The sequence below is a fragment of the Hippocampus bargibanti genome, linkage group LG16 (assembly GCF_051943395.1).
Source record: "Hippocampus bargibanti isolate YZ-2025 linkage group LG16, ASM5194339v1, whole genome shotgun sequence".
NCBI lineage: Eukaryota > Metazoa > Chordata > Actinopteri > Syngnathiformes > Syngnathidae > Hippocampus > Hippocampus bargibanti.
In genome coordinates, this window is record NC_142749.1 from 11,390,363 (window position 1) to 11,410,172 (window position 19,810).

General features: G+C 39.6%; 3 protein-coding genes across 4 annotated transcripts; all 3 read right to left on the reverse strand.

Moving 5' to 3' along the window:
- Positions 1-902: 902 nt before the first annotated feature.
- Positions 903-5,370, reverse strand: ndfip1l (Nedd4 family interacting protein 1, like). Of its 2 annotated transcripts, XM_089017410.1 has the most exons (8): positions 5,181-5,370; positions 4,799-4,886; positions 4,045-4,175; positions 3,736-3,792; positions 3,462-3,549; positions 2,592-2,716; positions 2,455-2,521; positions 903-1,927 (listed from the first exon to the last, which is right to left on the reverse strand). In XM_089017410.1, exons 1-8 carry the CDS (start codon positions 5,208-5,210, stop codon positions 1,824-1,826), a joined length of 690 nt encoding a protein of 229 aa, XP_088873536.1. In that variant the 5' UTR covers positions 5,211-5,370; the 3' UTR covers positions 903-1,823. The 2 variants fall into 2 exon arrangements, with proteins under 2 accessions (XP_088873536.1, XP_088873537.1); XM_089017411.1 differs by lacking the exon at positions 3,736-3,792 and having other exon boundaries at positions 5,181-5,369.
- A 1,434-nt stretch (positions 5,371-6,804) lies between these two features.
- Positions 6,805-9,628, reverse strand: endou2 (endonuclease, polyU-specific 2). Its single transcript, XM_089017412.1, has 6 exons — positions 9,519-9,628; positions 9,240-9,336; positions 8,078-8,199; positions 7,882-7,994; positions 7,479-7,632; positions 6,805-7,059 (listed from the first exon to the last, which is right to left on the reverse strand). The coding sequence occupies exons 1-6, from the start codon at positions 9,618-9,620 to the stop codon at positions 6,805-6,807; spliced, it is 843 nt and encodes a 280-aa protein (XP_088873538.1). The 5' UTR covers positions 9,621-9,628.
- Positions 9,629-12,713: 3,085 nt separating this feature from the next.
- On the reverse strand, positions 12,714-19,752 carry rnf14 (ring finger protein 14). The gene is made up of 9 exons (XM_089017699.1): positions 19,649-19,752; positions 18,423-18,578; positions 17,986-18,116; positions 17,712-17,904; positions 15,903-16,300; positions 15,590-15,818; positions 15,305-15,477; positions 13,099-13,229; positions 12,714-12,986 (listed from the first exon to the last, which is right to left on the reverse strand). The coding sequence occupies exons 2-9, from the start codon at positions 18,568-18,570 to the stop codon at positions 12,926-12,928; spliced, it is 1,464 nt and encodes a 487-aa protein (XP_088873825.1). The 5' UTR covers positions 18,571-18,578; positions 19,649-19,752; the 3' UTR covers positions 12,714-12,925.
- Between the last annotated feature and the right edge of the window lie 58 nt (positions 19,753-19,810).

Below are 19,810 nucleotides of genomic sequence, written 5' to 3' on the forward strand. Positions count from 1 at the left end.
TGAATTCCAGGACCCTCAGGACATTGAGTTTTAGGACTACATAAACATTCAGTACAGAGTTAGATATCTCTCTTTGTTGGGTTATTTTTTATCGTTCGCCCTTGGTTCATTGCTTCGACGGGTGTTGATGGAGATCGATGGTTGAATCATCAGGGAGCCAGGACTTGAACAGAAAGTTGATTTAATTTGGGAGAGCTGGAGACATTGCGGTGTCGCGGAGGAGGGAGCGCATGGAGAGAGAGAGATGAACGGGCTGCAGGAGTATTTATGCGGTGCATAGCAATGACGCGACAGGATGTGACGTAATAAAAGTGCGACATCGTGTAAAGGAAGGCAGGATATGACATACGAGGAAGTTCAAAATGTAAACAAAGATTACAGAGCGATGTTTAGAGATGTTTGTATGGCGAATTACCCTAACACTCTTCTTTCATCAGAAAAATGAGTTAATTAATAAATTATATGGGGCTGGGATTATGAGCTTCAAATGAGGGCAGCTGTCCAAAATTTGGTTTATAATTATATAATTGGTTTATAATTATATAATTGGTTTATATAGCGCTTTAACAACAGCTGAAGCGCTGACATGGAAAAAAGGGACATGCCCCCCCTTTACTGAAGGGAAAAACCATTGCCCGATGCCATGGCCAGCACTTTATCATCACCCAAGCATGAAAAAAACAAAACCCGAAATAATTTGGGACATCTACATCATATTTTCAATTTCTGAATACATTCATGAATGGCAGTGAATGAGTTAAATTGGACAAAAATATTCAGCAATATACGCCCTGTGCTTAGCTGCCAGGGTGTACCCCATTTTTTGGCCTCTTAAACCAGCATAAACTGCATCCTTAACCCGAAGGAGTACAAGCACTCTCAAAAACGGATGTACACATGTGTAACGCATTTGCTTTTATCACTTGTGGCTAAGCAGACTTCATGTACATCAAAAAACATTGCTCAAAATGTAAGACTCGTTGACGTCTGTGGTGTTGTACTTTGGGGTGCCCAAAATAAAAGGTCACCATAAAATGTGCAGTTTTTGTACTGATTATACCAACATATTGAATATCAGCAGTGGAGTGGATGAAGAAAGGAAAAGAAATACATACGTAGATTTTTTTTTGTTTCGGAACATGATAGAAACCTGTTTCTGCATGATTTTGTGTTGTACAACAATAACGTACAAGAATATGTTGATGACTTTAATTTTCCAAATGCAGGGACACTCTTATGGTTTAAAAACATTGTTGACATGAATACCGATGATCATAAAGTACATTTCTACATTTAATGGGTACTTAAATACATTATTTTGCTTGTTTTCATGAACATTCGACACATATCCCTCATCACTGCTAACACGATATACATGAACGCCGGCACGTTTGGCGCATTTGTTCAGAAGAACCAGCTCATTATTATTTTATCCATATACATCCTGCACAATTCAACCTATAAACAAAAAAGTAAAGTTAAAAGTTAAATGCATACATGATTTCTGCTCACGAGCCTCCCTCGTCTATGTACAAATGAGCTGGGTTGAAATTACACAGGCAAGATGGCCCCCCGGTGGCTAAAAACTGCATGTTAACCACCAGTGAGCCACACCAGTAAATAAGGCAGACAGACACTTCAGAATTGCAATTTTACAACACTAAACGAGTGAAGGTGATTGACTTTGAATAGCATTTGCTAGTTTACAGAAAAAGCGAACCAAGAGGTTATGGATTGCCCTTTTCCTATCAAGCAGAGGAACGACAGTAAATGTTAAGTAGATTTTAATATTTTTTGTCAAATGAAATAGAATGTCACCAAACTCAGTAGATGAAGAGAACTCGAGTACGGGGCAGCGTGGAGAAGGTATCGGCCATTTTGCGGATTCGGGTGTAGTTGATGAAGCCTCGGAGAAAGAGCAGGAAACCTGGAGGGGGGAGCACAGACTGGTGTTAGCAGTGAAACTGATTGCCACACAAACCCCTTTGGAATAATAATAATAATAATAATAATAATAATAATAATAATAATAATAATAATAATAATAATACGTTTCATTTATAAGCGCCTTTCAAAACTCTTAAGGTCACTTACAGTCACAGCATCAGTTTTTCTGCGGGTGCGCAGCGGCCGCCACACGCGCCAGCGTTCACTCAACCCGGAAGTAACTCAAATAGATAGGAAGCTAGCTAGCTAGCTAACAGATAGCTAATAGATAGTCAGTAAGACAGCTCGCTAACTAGTTAGAGAGCCATATACCTAATAAATAGCCAGCTACATAGCGAGCTAGTTAGACAGATAGCTAATAGATAGCAAATGGAGAGCAAATGGATAGCAAATAGATAGAACAACGTTGGCAAGTAAGTACACAAGATGAATAGTTTGGTTTGGATTGAGTATGAGTACTTTCGCTACCACTGCACAAAATAAGGAAAGTAGTAAAAGGTTACTCACCCAGTACCAGGAACACCCACCACAGCCAATATTGCCCATCAAAATAACCAGGAAAGTATGTAGAGAACTGTGGTCACAAAAATGGGAGTTAGGAAAAAAAAAAAACACTTCTACGGGAGTTTGTTCGGTATCCATACCCTGACGATGAGAACCCATTTAATGAGGGAGAGGCCAAATCCAGAGATGGCTCCATAGCGGCCGGCCGCTGATGTGGTCAAACAGAAGGACAGGAAGAAACCGATCCAGTTGAACAGGAAAGCCACTGAACAACAAAAAGGGAGGGGAGGAAAGCTTAATCAAAATTCAGGCAATAAAGATGTCATGAGGGAGAAATAAAAATACAAATAATACCGCGACAACAAAGTGAGTCATGTTGTCAGAGATGTTTGTTCGGACATTGTGAAAAAAGGCTCAAACACATGAAGATTGTATTTTACTGCCGGCAGGGGAAGCATCCATTCATGACTGACACCCAACCTCCAATTTAAGTGATACATTCGTAAAACATAGTCTTATTGGTTTTAAATATACACCCTTGAACGTCCCAAGCACCAACATCCATAAACCAACAGAATGTAGATATTTTCATGGGTTGTCTTTCCATGAACTGATATGTAACCTGGCTAATGAGCTCTTCCTTTGAAAGAGTTGACCAAGTCCTAAATTCCGCCCAAGGCCAGATCTCCTACCTGAGGATGACAGTTTAACAGGCTGTGTCTATTCACCTCAGATTGACCCCAGATTTTCTGCGCTTCCATTGTGGGCCTTGTGTTCGGCCAAGTAAGCATACAACAGTATGAAACTTTTAAATATGATAACTTCTATTCTCTCTATTCTCATGTTGAGACCATGAAGTCATATGAAACTAAGTGGCTCAGATAATGGATGGATAGAAGTTATAAAATAAGATGGAAAATAAAGTTAAGACAGAAGTCACAACATTAAAAGGAGGGTTTAAAAAATAAAGACAGTAAAGTTGTGGCGAAATTGATGTTTTTTTTTCTTACTGAAGAAGGTCAGCATGAAAATGCCATCGTTTCCTATCCTCAGCTGATCAGCATCTTCAAAATCATCTCTGGTGACAAAGTCTTCATCCTGCATGACGATTGGGAAACCATTTGAAAATAATATCCACATATTTAATATTTATGTCACCAACAGGGAATAAACACTGCAACTCTCACAGTGTCGACAATGCGCAAACACACCCAGTCAAGTCTCTCACCTGCACGCTCCGATCGAAAAATAACAGGCACATAAATACAAACATGCACACGTTACCTCCAGTGAACTGCGTATGACATCATCAAGCGTCTCCAGACGCTCTCTTTGCTGAGGCTGCGGCCGAATGCCGGGCGGCAGGGAAACACAACACCGGGCAGTCAAACACAGCAATCACCCACTCAGACCCACATTCAACACTGTAACTGGTATGTACTGACTGGTGTGACCACTGCCCCAAACTCCCCTTTCACTTTGGATGTATTAAGAGTCCCATTTTAACAAAAAAGGGCGCTTGAATTTTACTGTAGTGAAGACAGGAAGTTGTCTGAAGCAGCATAACGAAAGGATAAACGGTATCAAACTCACTCTTGTGGGTACCAAGGGAACGGTGGTTGCTGCTTTGGTCCTTTCTGCCTCATCATAGGAAGGTAGGGTGGTCGCCACGTTGTAGGATGGCGGCTTGGGGAAACTCCCCTCCTCCTTGTAGTCAAAATAGGCTGAAAAATTAACAATAGAACAATATTAGTTAACATATTCAATAAGAACAATTACACAAATAACAATTTCCAGTTATTTTTAATGTCTCCCCCTCACAAATTGATATTGATATTTCGACAACAAATGTTTTTCCCAAGAAATGTGTAAAAACTACTACTAAATAGCATTGCAAACTTTTATTTGGTAATTTCTATGTTTACATAGTCATATAAACAATTATTATTGGAGCCTTGAAATTGCATTGAATATGCTCTAAATGGGCTGGCACTCAATAGGCTCTCTGTCATTTAAATGAATGAACGAATGAATGAATGAATGAATGTTCTCAACTTGCAAACAAATGCACTTAAACTATTATTTTCTTGCAACTTTTTTTGCAAGAAGTAGAACGATTGATTAATTCTACTTTCTGCCATCTTGTGGACGCGCATACTGGCATTGATCGATCATGAAATATACATTACTTTCAAGAAAGTAAAAGAAAAATTGCAAACCAATTATTGAAATGGAATGGCATTCAGTGACACACGCTGATGTATAGCAGCTACTGTCTAAGATTCAACAGACGAGATCGAGGTGCACTGTCGTGCATTATTTACAGGTTCAAATCTCTATTTCTTACCAGCATTGTCCTCTGTGACGCTGCTATAAGGAGGCGGCGCGTCCACAGCTACCTGCTGGTTACCTTCAACCTCGTCCACGTTGGGCAGCTGGACAAACACACAGACAGACATGATTAATCGTACACGGAAAACGGACAGATGAGTCGATGGAAAAATTAACTTCCTGATTAGCTTTACGCCACAACATCAATGCGCAAAGTCGTTGTGTGCGCGCGTTTCTAACGAGTTTGCATTAAATTCAAAAACCTTTCGTGCAACATTGGGTAATCATGCGGCGCTTTCATTAGCATCGAACATAATACATCGCCTTGTGTGTGTTCGAAGATAATTTAGCGTGTAGGCTAGCCTTATTAGGTGTGAAGAGGGAGAGAAACGCATTACCTGCTGATATCTAGCGCTCGGCTCAGCCATTCCGATTTGAACGGTGAAAACAAATCACAGAATAAAATAAACACGACAGCCAGATCCAATTCCTCAAGAAAATTATATAACAAACTGTCAATTCGCTGTAGGAAGAAAATAGGCTGCTTTCAGTATGTGCGCTGCAAAAATTGTCAAGTTAATACATTTATGAAACAACTTCCGGTATAGGAAAGTTTGGTATAATAAACTGATCTTTAAAAGGAGCATCAATTGTAATTTGTGGAAACAATAATAATAATAATAATAAATTTCATTTATAAGCGCCTTTCAAAACTCTCAAGGACACTTTACAGTCACATGAAATACCTACTAAATTTGTTTTATCTTGTAAAAACATCCACAACAGACGTTTCCTCTTGTCTGACTTTAATGTGGTATGTTGTGTTGTCGCGATACACTAGTATGCTCATATTTTTATTTTGAAAAAAAAAATCCCGGAGAACTGTTATTTATCTACTCTAGCAAAAAAATTCCCAGCGTCATGTAATTTACGTCATTGGTCGCAACAAACCTTTTACGCCCCCACCCATTTTCGGAAAAATGCACAGGAGTGGGTGACAGACTACACCACAGGTGTCAAAGTCAAGGCCCGCGGGCCAAATCCGGCCCGCCACATCATTTTTTTAGCCCGCGAAAGCAAATCAAACTTGTTAAATTCCATGATGATTGCTAAAATCTGAGCCAAAATGTCATATTTTTGGATGTCAACCACAATAAAAGTCATTATTCTTGACTTCAGATTTGAAAACGAGTTATTCATTAATTTGCTGTGTGCTCTGTATGTAATACAGTAAAGTCTCGTTATATCGATATTCAAGGGAGTCCGAAAAAATATCGATATAACCGGGACTATCGATATATCCGACCCTGTTTGCATGTAATTTTCTCTGTGCGTGCATAGAAATAGTATCGATATAACCAGGACTATCGATATATCCGATATCGATATAACGAGACTTTACTGTATTTGAAGGGATTTAAACATTCTAATGGGTTCCCCAAATTCATAACGGCCCTCGAGAGGAAACCATAACTACAAGTTGGCCCCCGGCAAAAAATGACTTTGACACCCCTGGACTAGACAATACAGATATAAAAATACACGAGGAGTCCTTGTGTATTTTACATTTTATTACAAAATTAAAAATGCATTTTATTGGGTCCTCGTCGAGGACCCAATGTAATAAAATGTATTTTTAAATTTGCAAAGTTGCAAAGACGACGTTAGTGACAAATATAATTTTTAATGCGAAAAATAAAATGTGCATCAGTTTTCTCTACGGCTTATTTCAATTAGACTGAAATTCAATTAAAATAAAATTGTGTTGAGTGACAAAAGTATTAAGCGATGCTTTCAACAATGGTGGATAGTAGCATTCGATTAAAAAAAACTACAAATAAGTGGAGGAGGAGGAGAAGGAACTGGAGTCGGAGATACAGTATAACAAATGAGGGGGGAGTAAAGGCAATCATATTGAATGTGCAGATGCAAGATAAACATTAAAAACAAGGTATTGTAAGGTTTTATTGTATCTTCACGTAAAATGAAAAAGACAACAAGAGTACCTGTACATTTTGGTCATCAAGTGTTTTTTTGGTACTTTAGAAGCACGGGGTAAGTCGTTCCGATATGCTTCTGGTTGTAGTGGTGGCACACAATCTCTACGTCGTAGAAACTAAACTGGACTTTGACCCGTTCATTCGGAGAGCTGAGGAAACACAAGGTGTAGAGGGCAAATTCAAACTCAGGACTGACGCCGATGAAGATGCTGCCTTTGGGTTTGATGCCATTCTTCCAACTGAACTGCAATGCCAAGATGTGCTTGTTCTCGTCTGGCTGGAGGGAACACAGACATTAACATGTCACATAAGGTCAAGGTTACAGTAGTTTGGAATTTGACAGTTGTGTTTAATTTGTTTTTCGAGCAGGTTTTTAAAGTCTTTAGTTTTGTTGAAAACGCTTAATTTCTGTGTATTTTGTATTTGTTTTAATTTTTCCAATGTAAAGCGTGTTTGAAAACGTATTTTTCATGTCATTAAAGGCATTTTAATTTATTATTTTATTTCCTGAACTACAGTTTTTTTCTGGTTTGTTATTCGATCACGATAACGTTGCATGGGGACTCTCAAAATAGTATCAAACTAAAAGACCACCATTTAACATTCACTTCTGCCATCTTGTGACGTTAAAAGCAATTGTTAACGTTCAACAACTATTTTACACTGAGCATTTAGTTGTTCAAGAAACCCACATACATGTGGCGAGTTAGTGTTGACGCTGTAGCCTTTGTAATCAATGTGTCCTAGCTTCTCCTGTAGGTAGAGCTGGATCCAATTGTGAAAGCCGATAACTGTCCGCCCTCCTCTGGTTTCTCCAACAAACACATGTTCGAAACCTGATGAATCTGGCCTGGAGGGAATGACATGAGGTATCAGAAATCAATAAGAGGCATTCAAAAACATTTTTATGAATATGATTAAAACATTTAACAGATTTGCGCTCTAGAAAATGGATGGCTGGATTTTTAAATCTCTTTTCACAGATCTTCGTTGTTCCCACTCACAGTCGCAGCCTGCCCACAAGCCACTCAGTCACAGTTTGGCATTGTGATGCAAGATTTGTGTCTTAAGTTTTGCCTCTGTGCCAGGTTGCACCCACCTACTGGAGCCTCTCCTTGCGTAGAGTTCAAACCAGATTCTGTAGAGCTGCTCCTTGAACTGTGTCTCATCTTGCGGAGAGAGTTTCTTCTCCACCAGGTATTTATGAGCTATCTGAAAAGAACTCAAATAAACATGCTGTAGGCAAAAACGTAAATTAAAAACTAAAAACCACGTATTGCAGCACCACAGTGTACCTTCATAGTAGGAGTCTTAACTATAGAGTCCAGGAACTTGTGGTTCTCCGCTACCTCCTCAGGGGTGACAATTTCTGGCTCCCCAGTGTCACTCACATAGTTATCCAACAAGGAAATAAAGGCTGTAAATGAAAACACATCTAAACTATATTAATATGCAAAGACACTTACAGATTATGCATACTTTAACCTTATGGGAGCACTTGAGGGATAATAGTTTATACTAAGTCTAAATTGTACAACTATATTATTTTTACTCGATAGGGTTTTTGGACAGCCATTCATGGTTTGCTTTTTCCTCTAGCATGACACAAAAACGGTTGTCGTAGACTATCATATCACGCAAGATCAATATTTTGGGTCAAATTATGTGGTAACTCGATACATTAACTCACACCAGACTTCAGTTCATCAAGCAACTAATGAGGACAATAACTAGCCAAAATGGATGGAGGACTTATTTTAAGTAATATCCCAATTGAAGCATGTGCAAGAATAGCACTGTGCTCAGGATAGAACCATGGGGGACCCCATTATATGGGTGGATACACAAAGGTATTTAATGTAAATATATCTACTCTGTGGTCATTCTAGTTAACATAAGCGGGGCAATGATCTGTCCGTATTAATTACTACCTGGAGATGTCTGAAGATAACGTTGTTTTTCCAAATGACCACCTTATAAACTATATGAACTAAACTGGCTATGTTGCTTCCTGGCTGGACACAGTGAACCCTCTGTGCCCTACGATTATGCAACACGGCCCTGTTCGTCATAAGGAGATTATACTAGTAGATGAAAAAAAGCTTTGCTGTGAGGCAATGTGACGAAGGTCCAGGGAGTCATCACTCGAGCACTTTGTAATACAAGATAGGATGTCATCCAGTCTTTTTCCTCTACAACTTGTCATCATTCAGCGGAGCCCGTTGGAGCTGAGTTTACATTCAACTAAATGCTTCACCCCCTAATAAACACTCATCTGCATTCGACTAGACTAGAATACTAGACTAGTTGTGTCAAAATGAAACTCTGAAATCACTTCAACATAGTTCACTGGCACCAAGATGCCACAAGATGTCAGTAAAGCACCATGTTTGTCTAAATGAACCTCTTTTATTCAAAAGTTCCTTGGCATTAAGATGCCACCAGAAAATAACTCACCTAAAAATGTCTCCTTCTGAAAAATGTTCTCATCAACAAATTTGAACAGAGGGTATCCTGCCCCGTCGTTGTCGGCCATGTTGTCTCCTGCTTTGCCCTGAATTGGGAAAGGTGTTCAGTACAGTAAAGTACTGTAACAATCTTACATTTGATGACTTCTTTACATAGTCTGTAGTACAAAATCGAATGTGTAATTCTTCTAAGTTAATCGGATGTAAGTCATCTGTGTTTATTTGTTAACTGTTCAGGAGAGTAACTGTGTATACGTGCATGTGGCACCTGTAAAGAAATCCCGTAGTCCTTTCCAGGCTGTAGTCTGTTGACATCGTTGTCCCACAGTTCTTGCACCATGGCAGACAGCTCTCTCTCACTCTCGACCATGATAGGACTTCTCAGATACTTGTGGTTATGATTTTATTTTATTTTTTTGTAATTTGGAATGAGGGGTTGTTTATCTGTATAAAAAATGTGCATGAACGTAGGAAAAATAGGTTATTTAGGCTTTAAATATGACATCAATATTACTGACTTTTTTATGGAACAGCTTCAATGAGAATTTCTGAAGAGAGTGAAAAAAAGATTATTCTTATCAGAAAATATTTGCGTAATATTGGCAAAATATTGTGAAGACAATATAACATCTTCATATTTTTGGATTTAAATGTGAATTACCTACATCTTTTGTCATAATATGTTTATAACATTTGCAAAGGCAAAAAAAAACACTAAAATACTGGTTGACATCACATTTTGAGGCCTCATTGCAAAAAGTATGTTCAATTTTCTTAACTCATTCACTGCCAGATGTGCAAAAATGTGTCCACTCAAGTGCCAAGGTTTTTGTCCTTTTGACTCAAATTCCAGGACCCTCAGAATATTGAGTTTTAGGACTACATAAACATTCAATGCAGCGTAAGAAACCTTAGACTCTCTTGTTTCATCAGAAAGAAGAGTTACTTCCTAAATTATATGGGTCTGGAGTTATATGAGCTTGAAATCAGGGTGGCTGTCCAAAATACAATGCAATACATACTGTAGATATTGGTTTATATGGCGCTTTAACAGCTGAAGCGCTAACATGGAAAAAAAGCAAATGATGTCCCTTGTGGAAAACACATTGCTAGAGGTCATGGCCAGCGCTTTATCGGCACCCAAATAAGAAAAAACAAAACCCGAACATATTCGGGAAAGGCGCTCTGTCATATTTCCAATTCCCGAATAAATTCGGGAATGGCAGCAAATGAGTTAAATTGATCAAATAATTGCGTCTCAGCGGATTGGAATACAATCTATCGACTGGATCTTCCACATCCATGCCACTAAACTTGGTCAATTTCCATGTGAGCCTTTGAACTTCCTTAATCCAACACTGACCTTTTTTTCACCCCCAGTTGGGAGCGCAATCCCACTTCAGGGAGGCGATCACACTTGTTTGCTGATGTTGCTCTGTGATATTCAGGTTCTGCTCTTGTTGATGGTTTCCTGCATTTGTGAGAGAAGATATATCTTTAGGCACGTAGTAGCAGTCAGTGTGTGTGTGGGAGGGTGGTATGACAGGAGGGGTCCATTTTAAAGGGTTATCCCCTGTCAGCAACTTTGGCCAAATGGGTGACACAATGTTGTCGTCTCTTTTCAGTCTCAGGCTCAAATGTGTGCTCTTTTGTTTCTTTAGTATTTCATTGTTGCTCCCACATGGGTCGCAGAGCACCACCACCTGGATTATCAGCCTCAAAATGGGTCACACTGCAGGTAACAAGACACCTTGTGGGGTCGAAACATATGCCACGAGAATGTTAGCGCAGTGGGATCAAAATATCAACACATGACAAAAACTCTACGGTGCACCAAACATCTGATATAGTACAAGGCATAAATGTTTCACAAAAATGAAAACAAAAATTAAGGTTAAACATCATTATGTTGCAAAAAAAAAAAAAAAAAAAAAAAAAAAAAATCACATTATGTTGTGGGTCAAAACACACAAAACAGTCACACAATAGGTGACCACGGCAAATAGGTGACCACAGAAAAAACTGATTGAGATGTTATAAACATACTTGAAAAGAGAGACAACATATTTTCTATCCCATTGGGATATTTTAGGAAAAAGAAAGTACATCCAGTGCTTTAGTCAAGACAAAAATAGGAATGGGTAAAATTGACCCCTGAACAGATATGAGAGTTAAATAAATAAATGTGCACCTGACAATTTCCCTTTGAATAAATGTATTTTTTTTTTAATTATCTCGTTTCTCTTGCATACTGCAGTGTAGTGGTTCTGAAACATTAACACCAAATATCCTAAAAAAATTGAAATACAAATGTATGGCAAAATTAATGTTATTGAGCTGCACTTAAATGTACTGTAGCAACATGATGAATCGTTTGAACATTGAAGTCACAGATTCTTTTACATACAGAACTATGAACTAAATTCAATTACATGATAATTTGCACATTTTTGTCCCTCCTGTTGTCACTCTCCCGTCAAGACTGGCTGAAAACTCAAAGTTTTTCAAAGCCAAATATAGGATGCATGATTGAAGTGCCAAACTAGGGGCTTTTAATTAGAAGTTGAATGAGGATAATTGAGATTACAAAAAAAAAAAAAACTTTCCATTCTGTTCAAGTAAATACAGCATTTGAAGATGATGAATGTCGTGCGGCGATACAGCAAGCAGGTGGAAAGTTGATAAAAGTTCACTCAGCCAGATGCAGGAAGGGTATTGTGACTTTTCTTTATTTGAAGTTGATATCAGTTTTCGGCAGGCCCCAGGTAACACTGCTCTCCAGGTTGTCCTTTGTCTCTCTTCTTCCTCGAAGTGACTCGCTCAGTCTGGCTTTAAAGGTGCTTCACCTGAGCTTCTGGCCAATCGGGTCCCAGTGGCAATTGGCCATTCCCAGGTGGTTGCAATCACCTTCTCAGAATTAATTAGTGGTCGCCCAACTCTACTATTTTGGATGGGGAGAAATGCGCACCTTTCTCCCATCCAAAATCCAGAAAACACATTTAACATTTCTTTTGGCATCATGACAATGAATTATCTGGAATAACCTGCCACTGAAAATTTCTATCTTTGTGACTGCTTTATTTTGCTGTATATGATAATTGTCCATGATAAGCACTTTGTTACAGTTTCAGCTATTGTTAAAGCATTGTATTGTATTGTTTCCAAAACTACAGTCCCCTGTTGGAAAGTAACTTTTGGCAACTTGTGACATAAACTATCCCTTATCTGTACGAACAATGTTGAAAACTGCGTGTGAAAATCAGTCCCAATGAAAAAAAATGAGGTTTTGGAAAGGATTCTAGTGGAAACCATAATCATTTCCAAAATACTAAGACTGCATTGAAAATATGCTGATTCAGTTCTATAACTACCGCCAGAAAAAGAGGGAAACCCCAAAAATGTACTCACTCTTTCACCGCCTGATTATTCATTTTTGTTTTTTTAAGTAATAATACATTTCATGTATTGGAAGAATAATTTATTCAGGGATAGATTTAGATGTCCACTTTATAAATTTGCATGCCACAATCGACAGTTCTTTCTCATTGGATGTCATTATACAGTGTACCTAATCAAAGGCAAATTCATGATGATCATGACGAAAAAAACACTTTGCCACAAGAATCAAAGGATGAAAACGGACTGCGGTGTATGATAAAGTTCATTCAGAGAACATCAATCTTCTTCATCACTCCATAAGGCATCTTCTTCATCCAGATCCACTCCGTGGAAGAGTCTACGGCAGTGAGAGGCCAGAGAGGAGGGGAATTAAAAAAAAACGAAATTCAGAAACGTCTAGTTTAGACAAAACGGAGGCGTCTTGACGTGAGAAGGAAGTCGTGACTCACTGTTTGTAGCAGGGTGAGTGTGGGTTGTTGAAGTGACTGTACGGGTTGGCTTTGTTGATCAGGCCCAGACACAGCCAGCAGAAGTAATGGTGGCACGAGGTGCACGTCATTTTATTGCAGCCGTCTACTTTCTACACAAACATGCACAGACACAAAGACATCTATTGTTGAAATTATGTCAAGTTCAAAACAGTTACGGGTTTAAAGGACAACCGACGTCACTTTTTTGTTTCCTAACTGACATCAGAAAAACGTTTTATAGCATCTAAAATATCCAAAACACGCAGTATGATATTTTTAGTCAAATGCAAAACACCAATAAAAATGACTTAAATTGCCGAAAAACTACTTCAATTTGAAACCGGAAGTGGGCAGTTTCAGAAGGTCCCGCCCCCATGTTCGTGGTGTCACGGCAAGACGTCTTGCCTTGCTCGAGAATCAAAACAATGGCTTAAGATTCGGAGAATATGCTTTCTTGTTACTCATCCAGTTATGAATATGATTCAAAAGGTTCTGAAGAGGAAGGCATACATGTTTGCAATCAATTAACAAATTTATTCCGTGTCGTTGTCATCCCTGATGCCATGATGGCATCAGGGGTGGGAAATGTCGCACCCAAAAAAGGCAGAACATGGCGACAAAGCCGTGCAAGGAATTAATCAGCCCGTTTCCACAGGCTGATTAATTCCTTCCATGGAGCCCTTTGTCGCCCTCTCTGCCTTTTTGTGGTCCGACATGACGTTTTCAGACCAAAGTACAGCAAAATACATTGACGTGATGGAAGGACTGCTACAATGTGTCCTTTTTTCGGTCAGGGGCGTTCCTTCAGTGACGTAACATACGGACTCGTCACCAACTCAAAAACAAGACTTCCGGGATATTCAGCGCAAGTCTTAAAATGTAAAATATAGCTATATGCGGTGGAATCCTTGTAAAATACGCTCAGTAGAAGTCATTTGAAGACGATTCACAAATTATGGACACAACTTGTCCGGAGACGTCGGTTGTCCTTTAAAAGAAAACCTTTAATGGTGCACATGGTAAACTGTCAGGGGGAAGTTAGATGTGCTGTCATTTTTTTTTAATCCTTTGCGTATTTTGACGAAGAACCTTCATTAAGACCAGTGGTGGGCCGACAGGGCCTGCAAGGCTTTCTCTGCTGGTCTAAAAATATCTGAATCACACTAATGTGTATTAGATTTTGTCCATGAATTCTTATTAAATAATTTCAAATTGTCTTTCAGCTTCCTTTCATTGTTTTTCCCCTCTTATGCTCCTTCCAGATCTGTGTTTTCGTATTTAAGCATTTAACCAATCACATTTCAGCCATCATTTGTGCCTGGATGCCTTCACAAACAGTTCTACAGGCCCTGGAGCTTAAAAATCAATGTGAATGAAACTGTTGCTTTAACCAATCAGAGTTGGAAACCCAAGGCCTTTTGGAAGGTGCTGGAAACATCAGAGTTTTCATAAAGTATGATTGGCTAGTCACATGAAAGGCTAGTCACTAGCCAATCATACTGTAGCATAACTAGCCGCTAATGACAAGAGCATACTGGCCAGAGCTAGCGCACTGTATCTGTAGCAAGCTACATAACCAAATACATTGTTGTGTTGATTTAATAGCGGTTTTGTAAACCCACAATGGCTGAAAGAGGAGAAGAAATGGATTTGGTTCCAGATTTACTGTTATAGCTCTTTTCAAGACATACTTTTCAAGAATAGATGGACATCATTTAGAAAGGTTGGAACGCTCTAAAGCTAAAAAAACTAGCAGAAATATTGGAATTTTATGAGATTATCATGAATCCGTACGTTCATAGTAAAAATTTGAACAGTTTAATTACAGTATTTCTTAAGTTTCTTCAAGTCACACGTTATTTCCTGGCCAATAGCAAAAATGACCAAAATTACTACTTCAGTAGTCTTCAAAAGTAAAATAGTATTTCCCAAGGAAAAACATTATGTTGAACCTTAATCGAAAGTACCTGCGCGGATCTTACAGTGCGAAACCCCATGGTAGCCCATCTTGCAAAGCGTGTAAGTGGACGTGTAGCAATATCACACCACACTCGCAGTTGATCGAATCAGACGTAGCACTACTGAAGGCCTAGGATTTACTGATTACGACAATCCCTGAAGTGTTTTTTTAATCATAAAAAATAATGCTAAGTAGCACCCTGGGATCAACAGGGGGAGTCCTCACCTGGATGTTGGTACCACAGTGGGGGCAGCATTTGCAGTTCTCATTCAGCCAATCTCTGCTAAAGGACTCTTCCACTGCTTTCTGGATAACTCTTTTCCCAAAGCGCTGCTCCATAAACTTTTTGCCCTCGGCCGTGGCAGACAGGTACTCGTCTCGAAGACTGCGCAACTCCTCTGAGGCACATTACGATAACAAAAATGACCAAAATTACTACTTCAGTAGTCTTCAAAAGTAAAATAGTATTTCCCAAGGAAAAACATTATGTTGAACTTTAATTGAAAGTACCTGCGCGGATCTTACAGTGCGAAACCCCATGGTAGCCCATTTTGCAAAGCGTGCAAAAGGCATACTGGCACACGGAGCAGATGCCCATGGTGGTGTCGGGCTCCACCATGACCGCCGTGCCACAGGAGTGGCGAGGGCAGTACACAACGTCAGCCATGAGGTCCAGACTTGATTGGAGCAGCAGGCGGTCGTAGCGGGCAAACAGCTCCTCATCCACCAGCTGCTTGACCTTGTGAGTTTACAAAGTATAAACAAGGAGGGTGAAATGTTTATAGGTGATAGTACATCGGGAGTATATATAGCAGAATGGTACCTGCATAGGTGTGGCTATTGAGGAGCACTTGGGCTCGGGGCAATTAAGGCACTGCACATTGCCGTCCCGGATTTGGATCTGGAAGTATTCCGTCATGCAACCTTTGCAGTAAACGTGTTGGCACTCCTTAAAGCAGAGGCAGTCGGCACCACGCTTCTCCGTGAAGCAGATGCCGCAGCAGAAGGGCGTGCCGTCAAACACCCTTTGCCGTTGCGCCTCGTCAAAGTCCAACAGATGAGGTAGGAGGTCGATGCGCGTGTCCACAGACACGACGGCCCGTGGATCCAGAGTGACATATGCCGACGAGTGCTGCTGGTCACACTTCTTCCTGTTCGCCTCTCTTTGCATCTTCTCTGAGCAATCAGATGGACTTCCAAGCTGTGTCACGTCGGAGCCAACTTGCAAAGAAAAAAAAACTTCTGACTCAATGATCATTCAAGTATGGCAGATTCACTTATACACGATGTGCAAAAATGTGTCCACTATTGTGCTTGAATTTTTTGTCATTATCACTGGAATTCCAGGAGCCACAGAATATTGAGTTTTATAACTACTTAAACATTCAATACAGTGTTAGAAACCTTAGACTCTCTTCTATCATCAGTAAAGAAAGAGTTAATTCCTAATTGATATGGGTCTGGAGTTATATGAGCTTGAAATGAGGGCGGCTGTTCAAAATACAATGTGATACATACCTATTGGTTTATATTGTGCTTTAACGACAGCTGAAGCTAGAACAAAGCGCTAACTTGCAAAAAAAGGGAAATGGTGCCTCCATGTGGAAAAGGAAAAACATTGCCAGAGGCCATGGCCAGCGCTTTATCTGCACCCAAGCATGAACAACAAAACCTGAACAAATTCGGGAATGGAGCTCTACGTCATATTTTCAATTCACAAATAAATTTGTGAATGGCACTGAATGAGTTAATAACACAAAGATCTAAAGGTGAAGTGAAATTTTGTTTTCCTCAATATTGTGATTGCAGTTCAATATGACATCATTTTTCCAGTATTTTTATCAAACACAAGCATAGAATGTTTCAGTATTGGAAAAATATCAGATTTAATATCAATCAGTATTTTAGTCTTATGAAATAGTTTATCTTTCTCAAGATGATAATAATAATAATAATAATAATAATAATAATAATAATAATAATAATAATAATAATAATAATACATTTAATTTCAAGTGCCTTTCAGAACAACCAAGGACACTTTACAATAAAAACAACGCACGCAACAATAAAACCATAAGTAAAATGATAAATAATAAAATAGCAGATTGAACTAGACATTGAAAGCAATTTTAAACAAATGGGTTTTGAGGTGGGACTTGAAAATAGGGAAGGAGTCAATATTACGGATGTTGGGTGGAAGTGAATTCCAGAGTTTGGGAGCAGAGCAGCTGAAAGCTCTGCATCCCATCCTGGTGAGACAGGCAGAGGGCACATAGAGGTGAAGGGTGGATGAGGATCTGAGGGAGCGAGAGGGAACGGAGATTTGAAGCAGGTCAGAGATAGGGAGGGGCAAGGTTATGGATGGATTTGAATGTAAACAGCAGCATTTTGAATTTGATCCGATGTTTAACAGGGAGCCTTGCTAATGACTTGCTAATATACTAAACAATTGGAGGATTTTTTTCCCAACATAAGAGCCCCTGTGATTAAAAAAAGGCAAATTCAAACTGAATTTGATTAATGATTTGGCACTTGCAGAAAATGAACAATTATTCCCCCTAAGAGCCTTTAAGTAACAGATCCATAACTTTTTTGAACGTACAGAACTCCACAAGTCGTTCACTCCTACCTGCAGCTGCAAGGTCATTTTTTGTGCTGCGCTCCCCGCTCGCCTTATTATCATGTCTGGTGATGAAGAGAGGAGACTGAATGCCCAGAAAGTCCAACACCTCCTCGCTGAGGAACTGAATCCAGGTGAAGAGAACCACACAGCCTCTGTTCTCCTCCCATAGATCATCCAAGCGTTGGCATAGAGAGCTCATCTGACCAGAACAACCAGTAGAAAGAGGAATCATGACAGATCGTGAGTAAAAAAGATAGTCTCAAGTTGTATTGTGTCATACTTGTCCCCTGGTCATCCATTTTGAGCTGACAGTGAAGATTGGTGAATTTGTAGATGGATAGTCTTCAGGAAGCTCAAAGTTGAGAACCAAAGGAGGCAAGAAGCTGATTTTATATTCGGTTTGCTTTTCCCCTGCAACACAATATTTAAAATAAGGGGAGGCGTGAGAGTAGTAGAGTGGGTTCACTCAAATTTTGTCATCTTCAATTTCAAAAGTGCATGACTCAAATGAGTAAATCTAGATGAATATTGGGTGATATTAGAGTTTAGTTTCAGTTTTTACATGGACAGGCAATCCATTACTATTGATAGAATAAGTAGGTGTTTGGACTCAGACAAATATTGCACTACATAAAAATGATTACAGTTTGCCCATTGTAGCTCTCAGGCTCATATCAATCAATCAATCGGTTGGCTGACACTTTGCACCCACAATACCTTTGACGACAACTTTGAAATCAGGAGGAAGCTTCATGCAAAGCTCGATTTCTCCCCCTTGGACAGAGTCTGCTCGATGGAACTCCTCTTCATAAATACTTGCTAAGGCAAGCAGTTCATCCTCCTGATCTGACTTGTCCTGAGACATTTACATTCCTGGTAAAACAACACAGTCGTAATGAGGATAGTGTATAGTGTATAGTACAGTTATAGTAACAAAGCGACATGGTATTCTTGTGAAGAGAGAGTCAACACAAACCAACAGAGCAGACCATATGCTAATATTTTGCAGCCCTCTATTAGGCATCAAAACAGCCACCTCTTTTTTGCCATGTTGGGCTGTGCTTTTTTGTGTGGTGTTTGTATGAAAAACTGTTTCCACTAACTCATGACTGTGTTGCTCTGTGTAAGCGGGTTCGGTGAATGACACAACTTCTGGATAGAGTTGAGGTTCTTTATTAGGACGGCTGTGTTGGCTGAAGGGAGAAGTCAATTGACATGTGGCTGTCGTAGGCTCTCATCAGACTGACTTGCAGAAGTGCGCATGCTCCTTTGGTCTTTAGCCAGGCATCACTAGTTGAATATGCAAATACGATTTGCTCATATCATTACAATGACAGCTTTCAGTCAGTGTAATATAATTCTTTAGTGGCACCAAGTGGAAGGAACTCCTTTTACTATGTCAAAGTCTTGTTCTAAACGTGCTATAAAAAAGAAACGTTACCAATAATTGTAGAAAACAGGAGATATGTTTTATTTCTTTTTTTGTAGCGGTAGTGTGTGCGCGTGCGGCGGGGCGCAAGTGCAGCACAACATGCGATGAAATTAAATGTATTAGTATTATTCTGCATGTACTGAAAATTTTGTGATGCTCAGACGTCATTACTAAACGACTCTATGCGACCAGAAACTAAAGAATCAAGGTTAACAAACCGACAACCCAGGTCAGGAAGCCGACGTCATGTTTATCCCGCACCTAAAGTATTCAGGGGAAGTGTGTTAAGAAATATTTTGTTCAACACAACTGATTTGACATCAGGCGAGCAATAGCTAGCATTCCTCATTGGAAGCTGTAGCAGTACTGTAGCTCACGGACATCTTCCACGGCTTCTTTTACTTGTCAGAACGTCGACATTGTCCGATTTCGCGTGTGTACAAGACACCCACGAGTATACTTAATGCCACGCTGAAAAAGAAAAAAAAAAGTAGGAAAACACGTTTCTCACCTATTTGTGTCAAATGCTCGAGACGGGTGCTCAGTGCCGATTGCATAACTGTGGCCGATTGTGGCAGCGACACCGCCAGGCCTGGAGGTACAGTCGCAGGTAACCTCCCCTTTAAAAAAATTGTCCAGGTGATTTTATGAATGTATTAAATTAGGTTTTTTG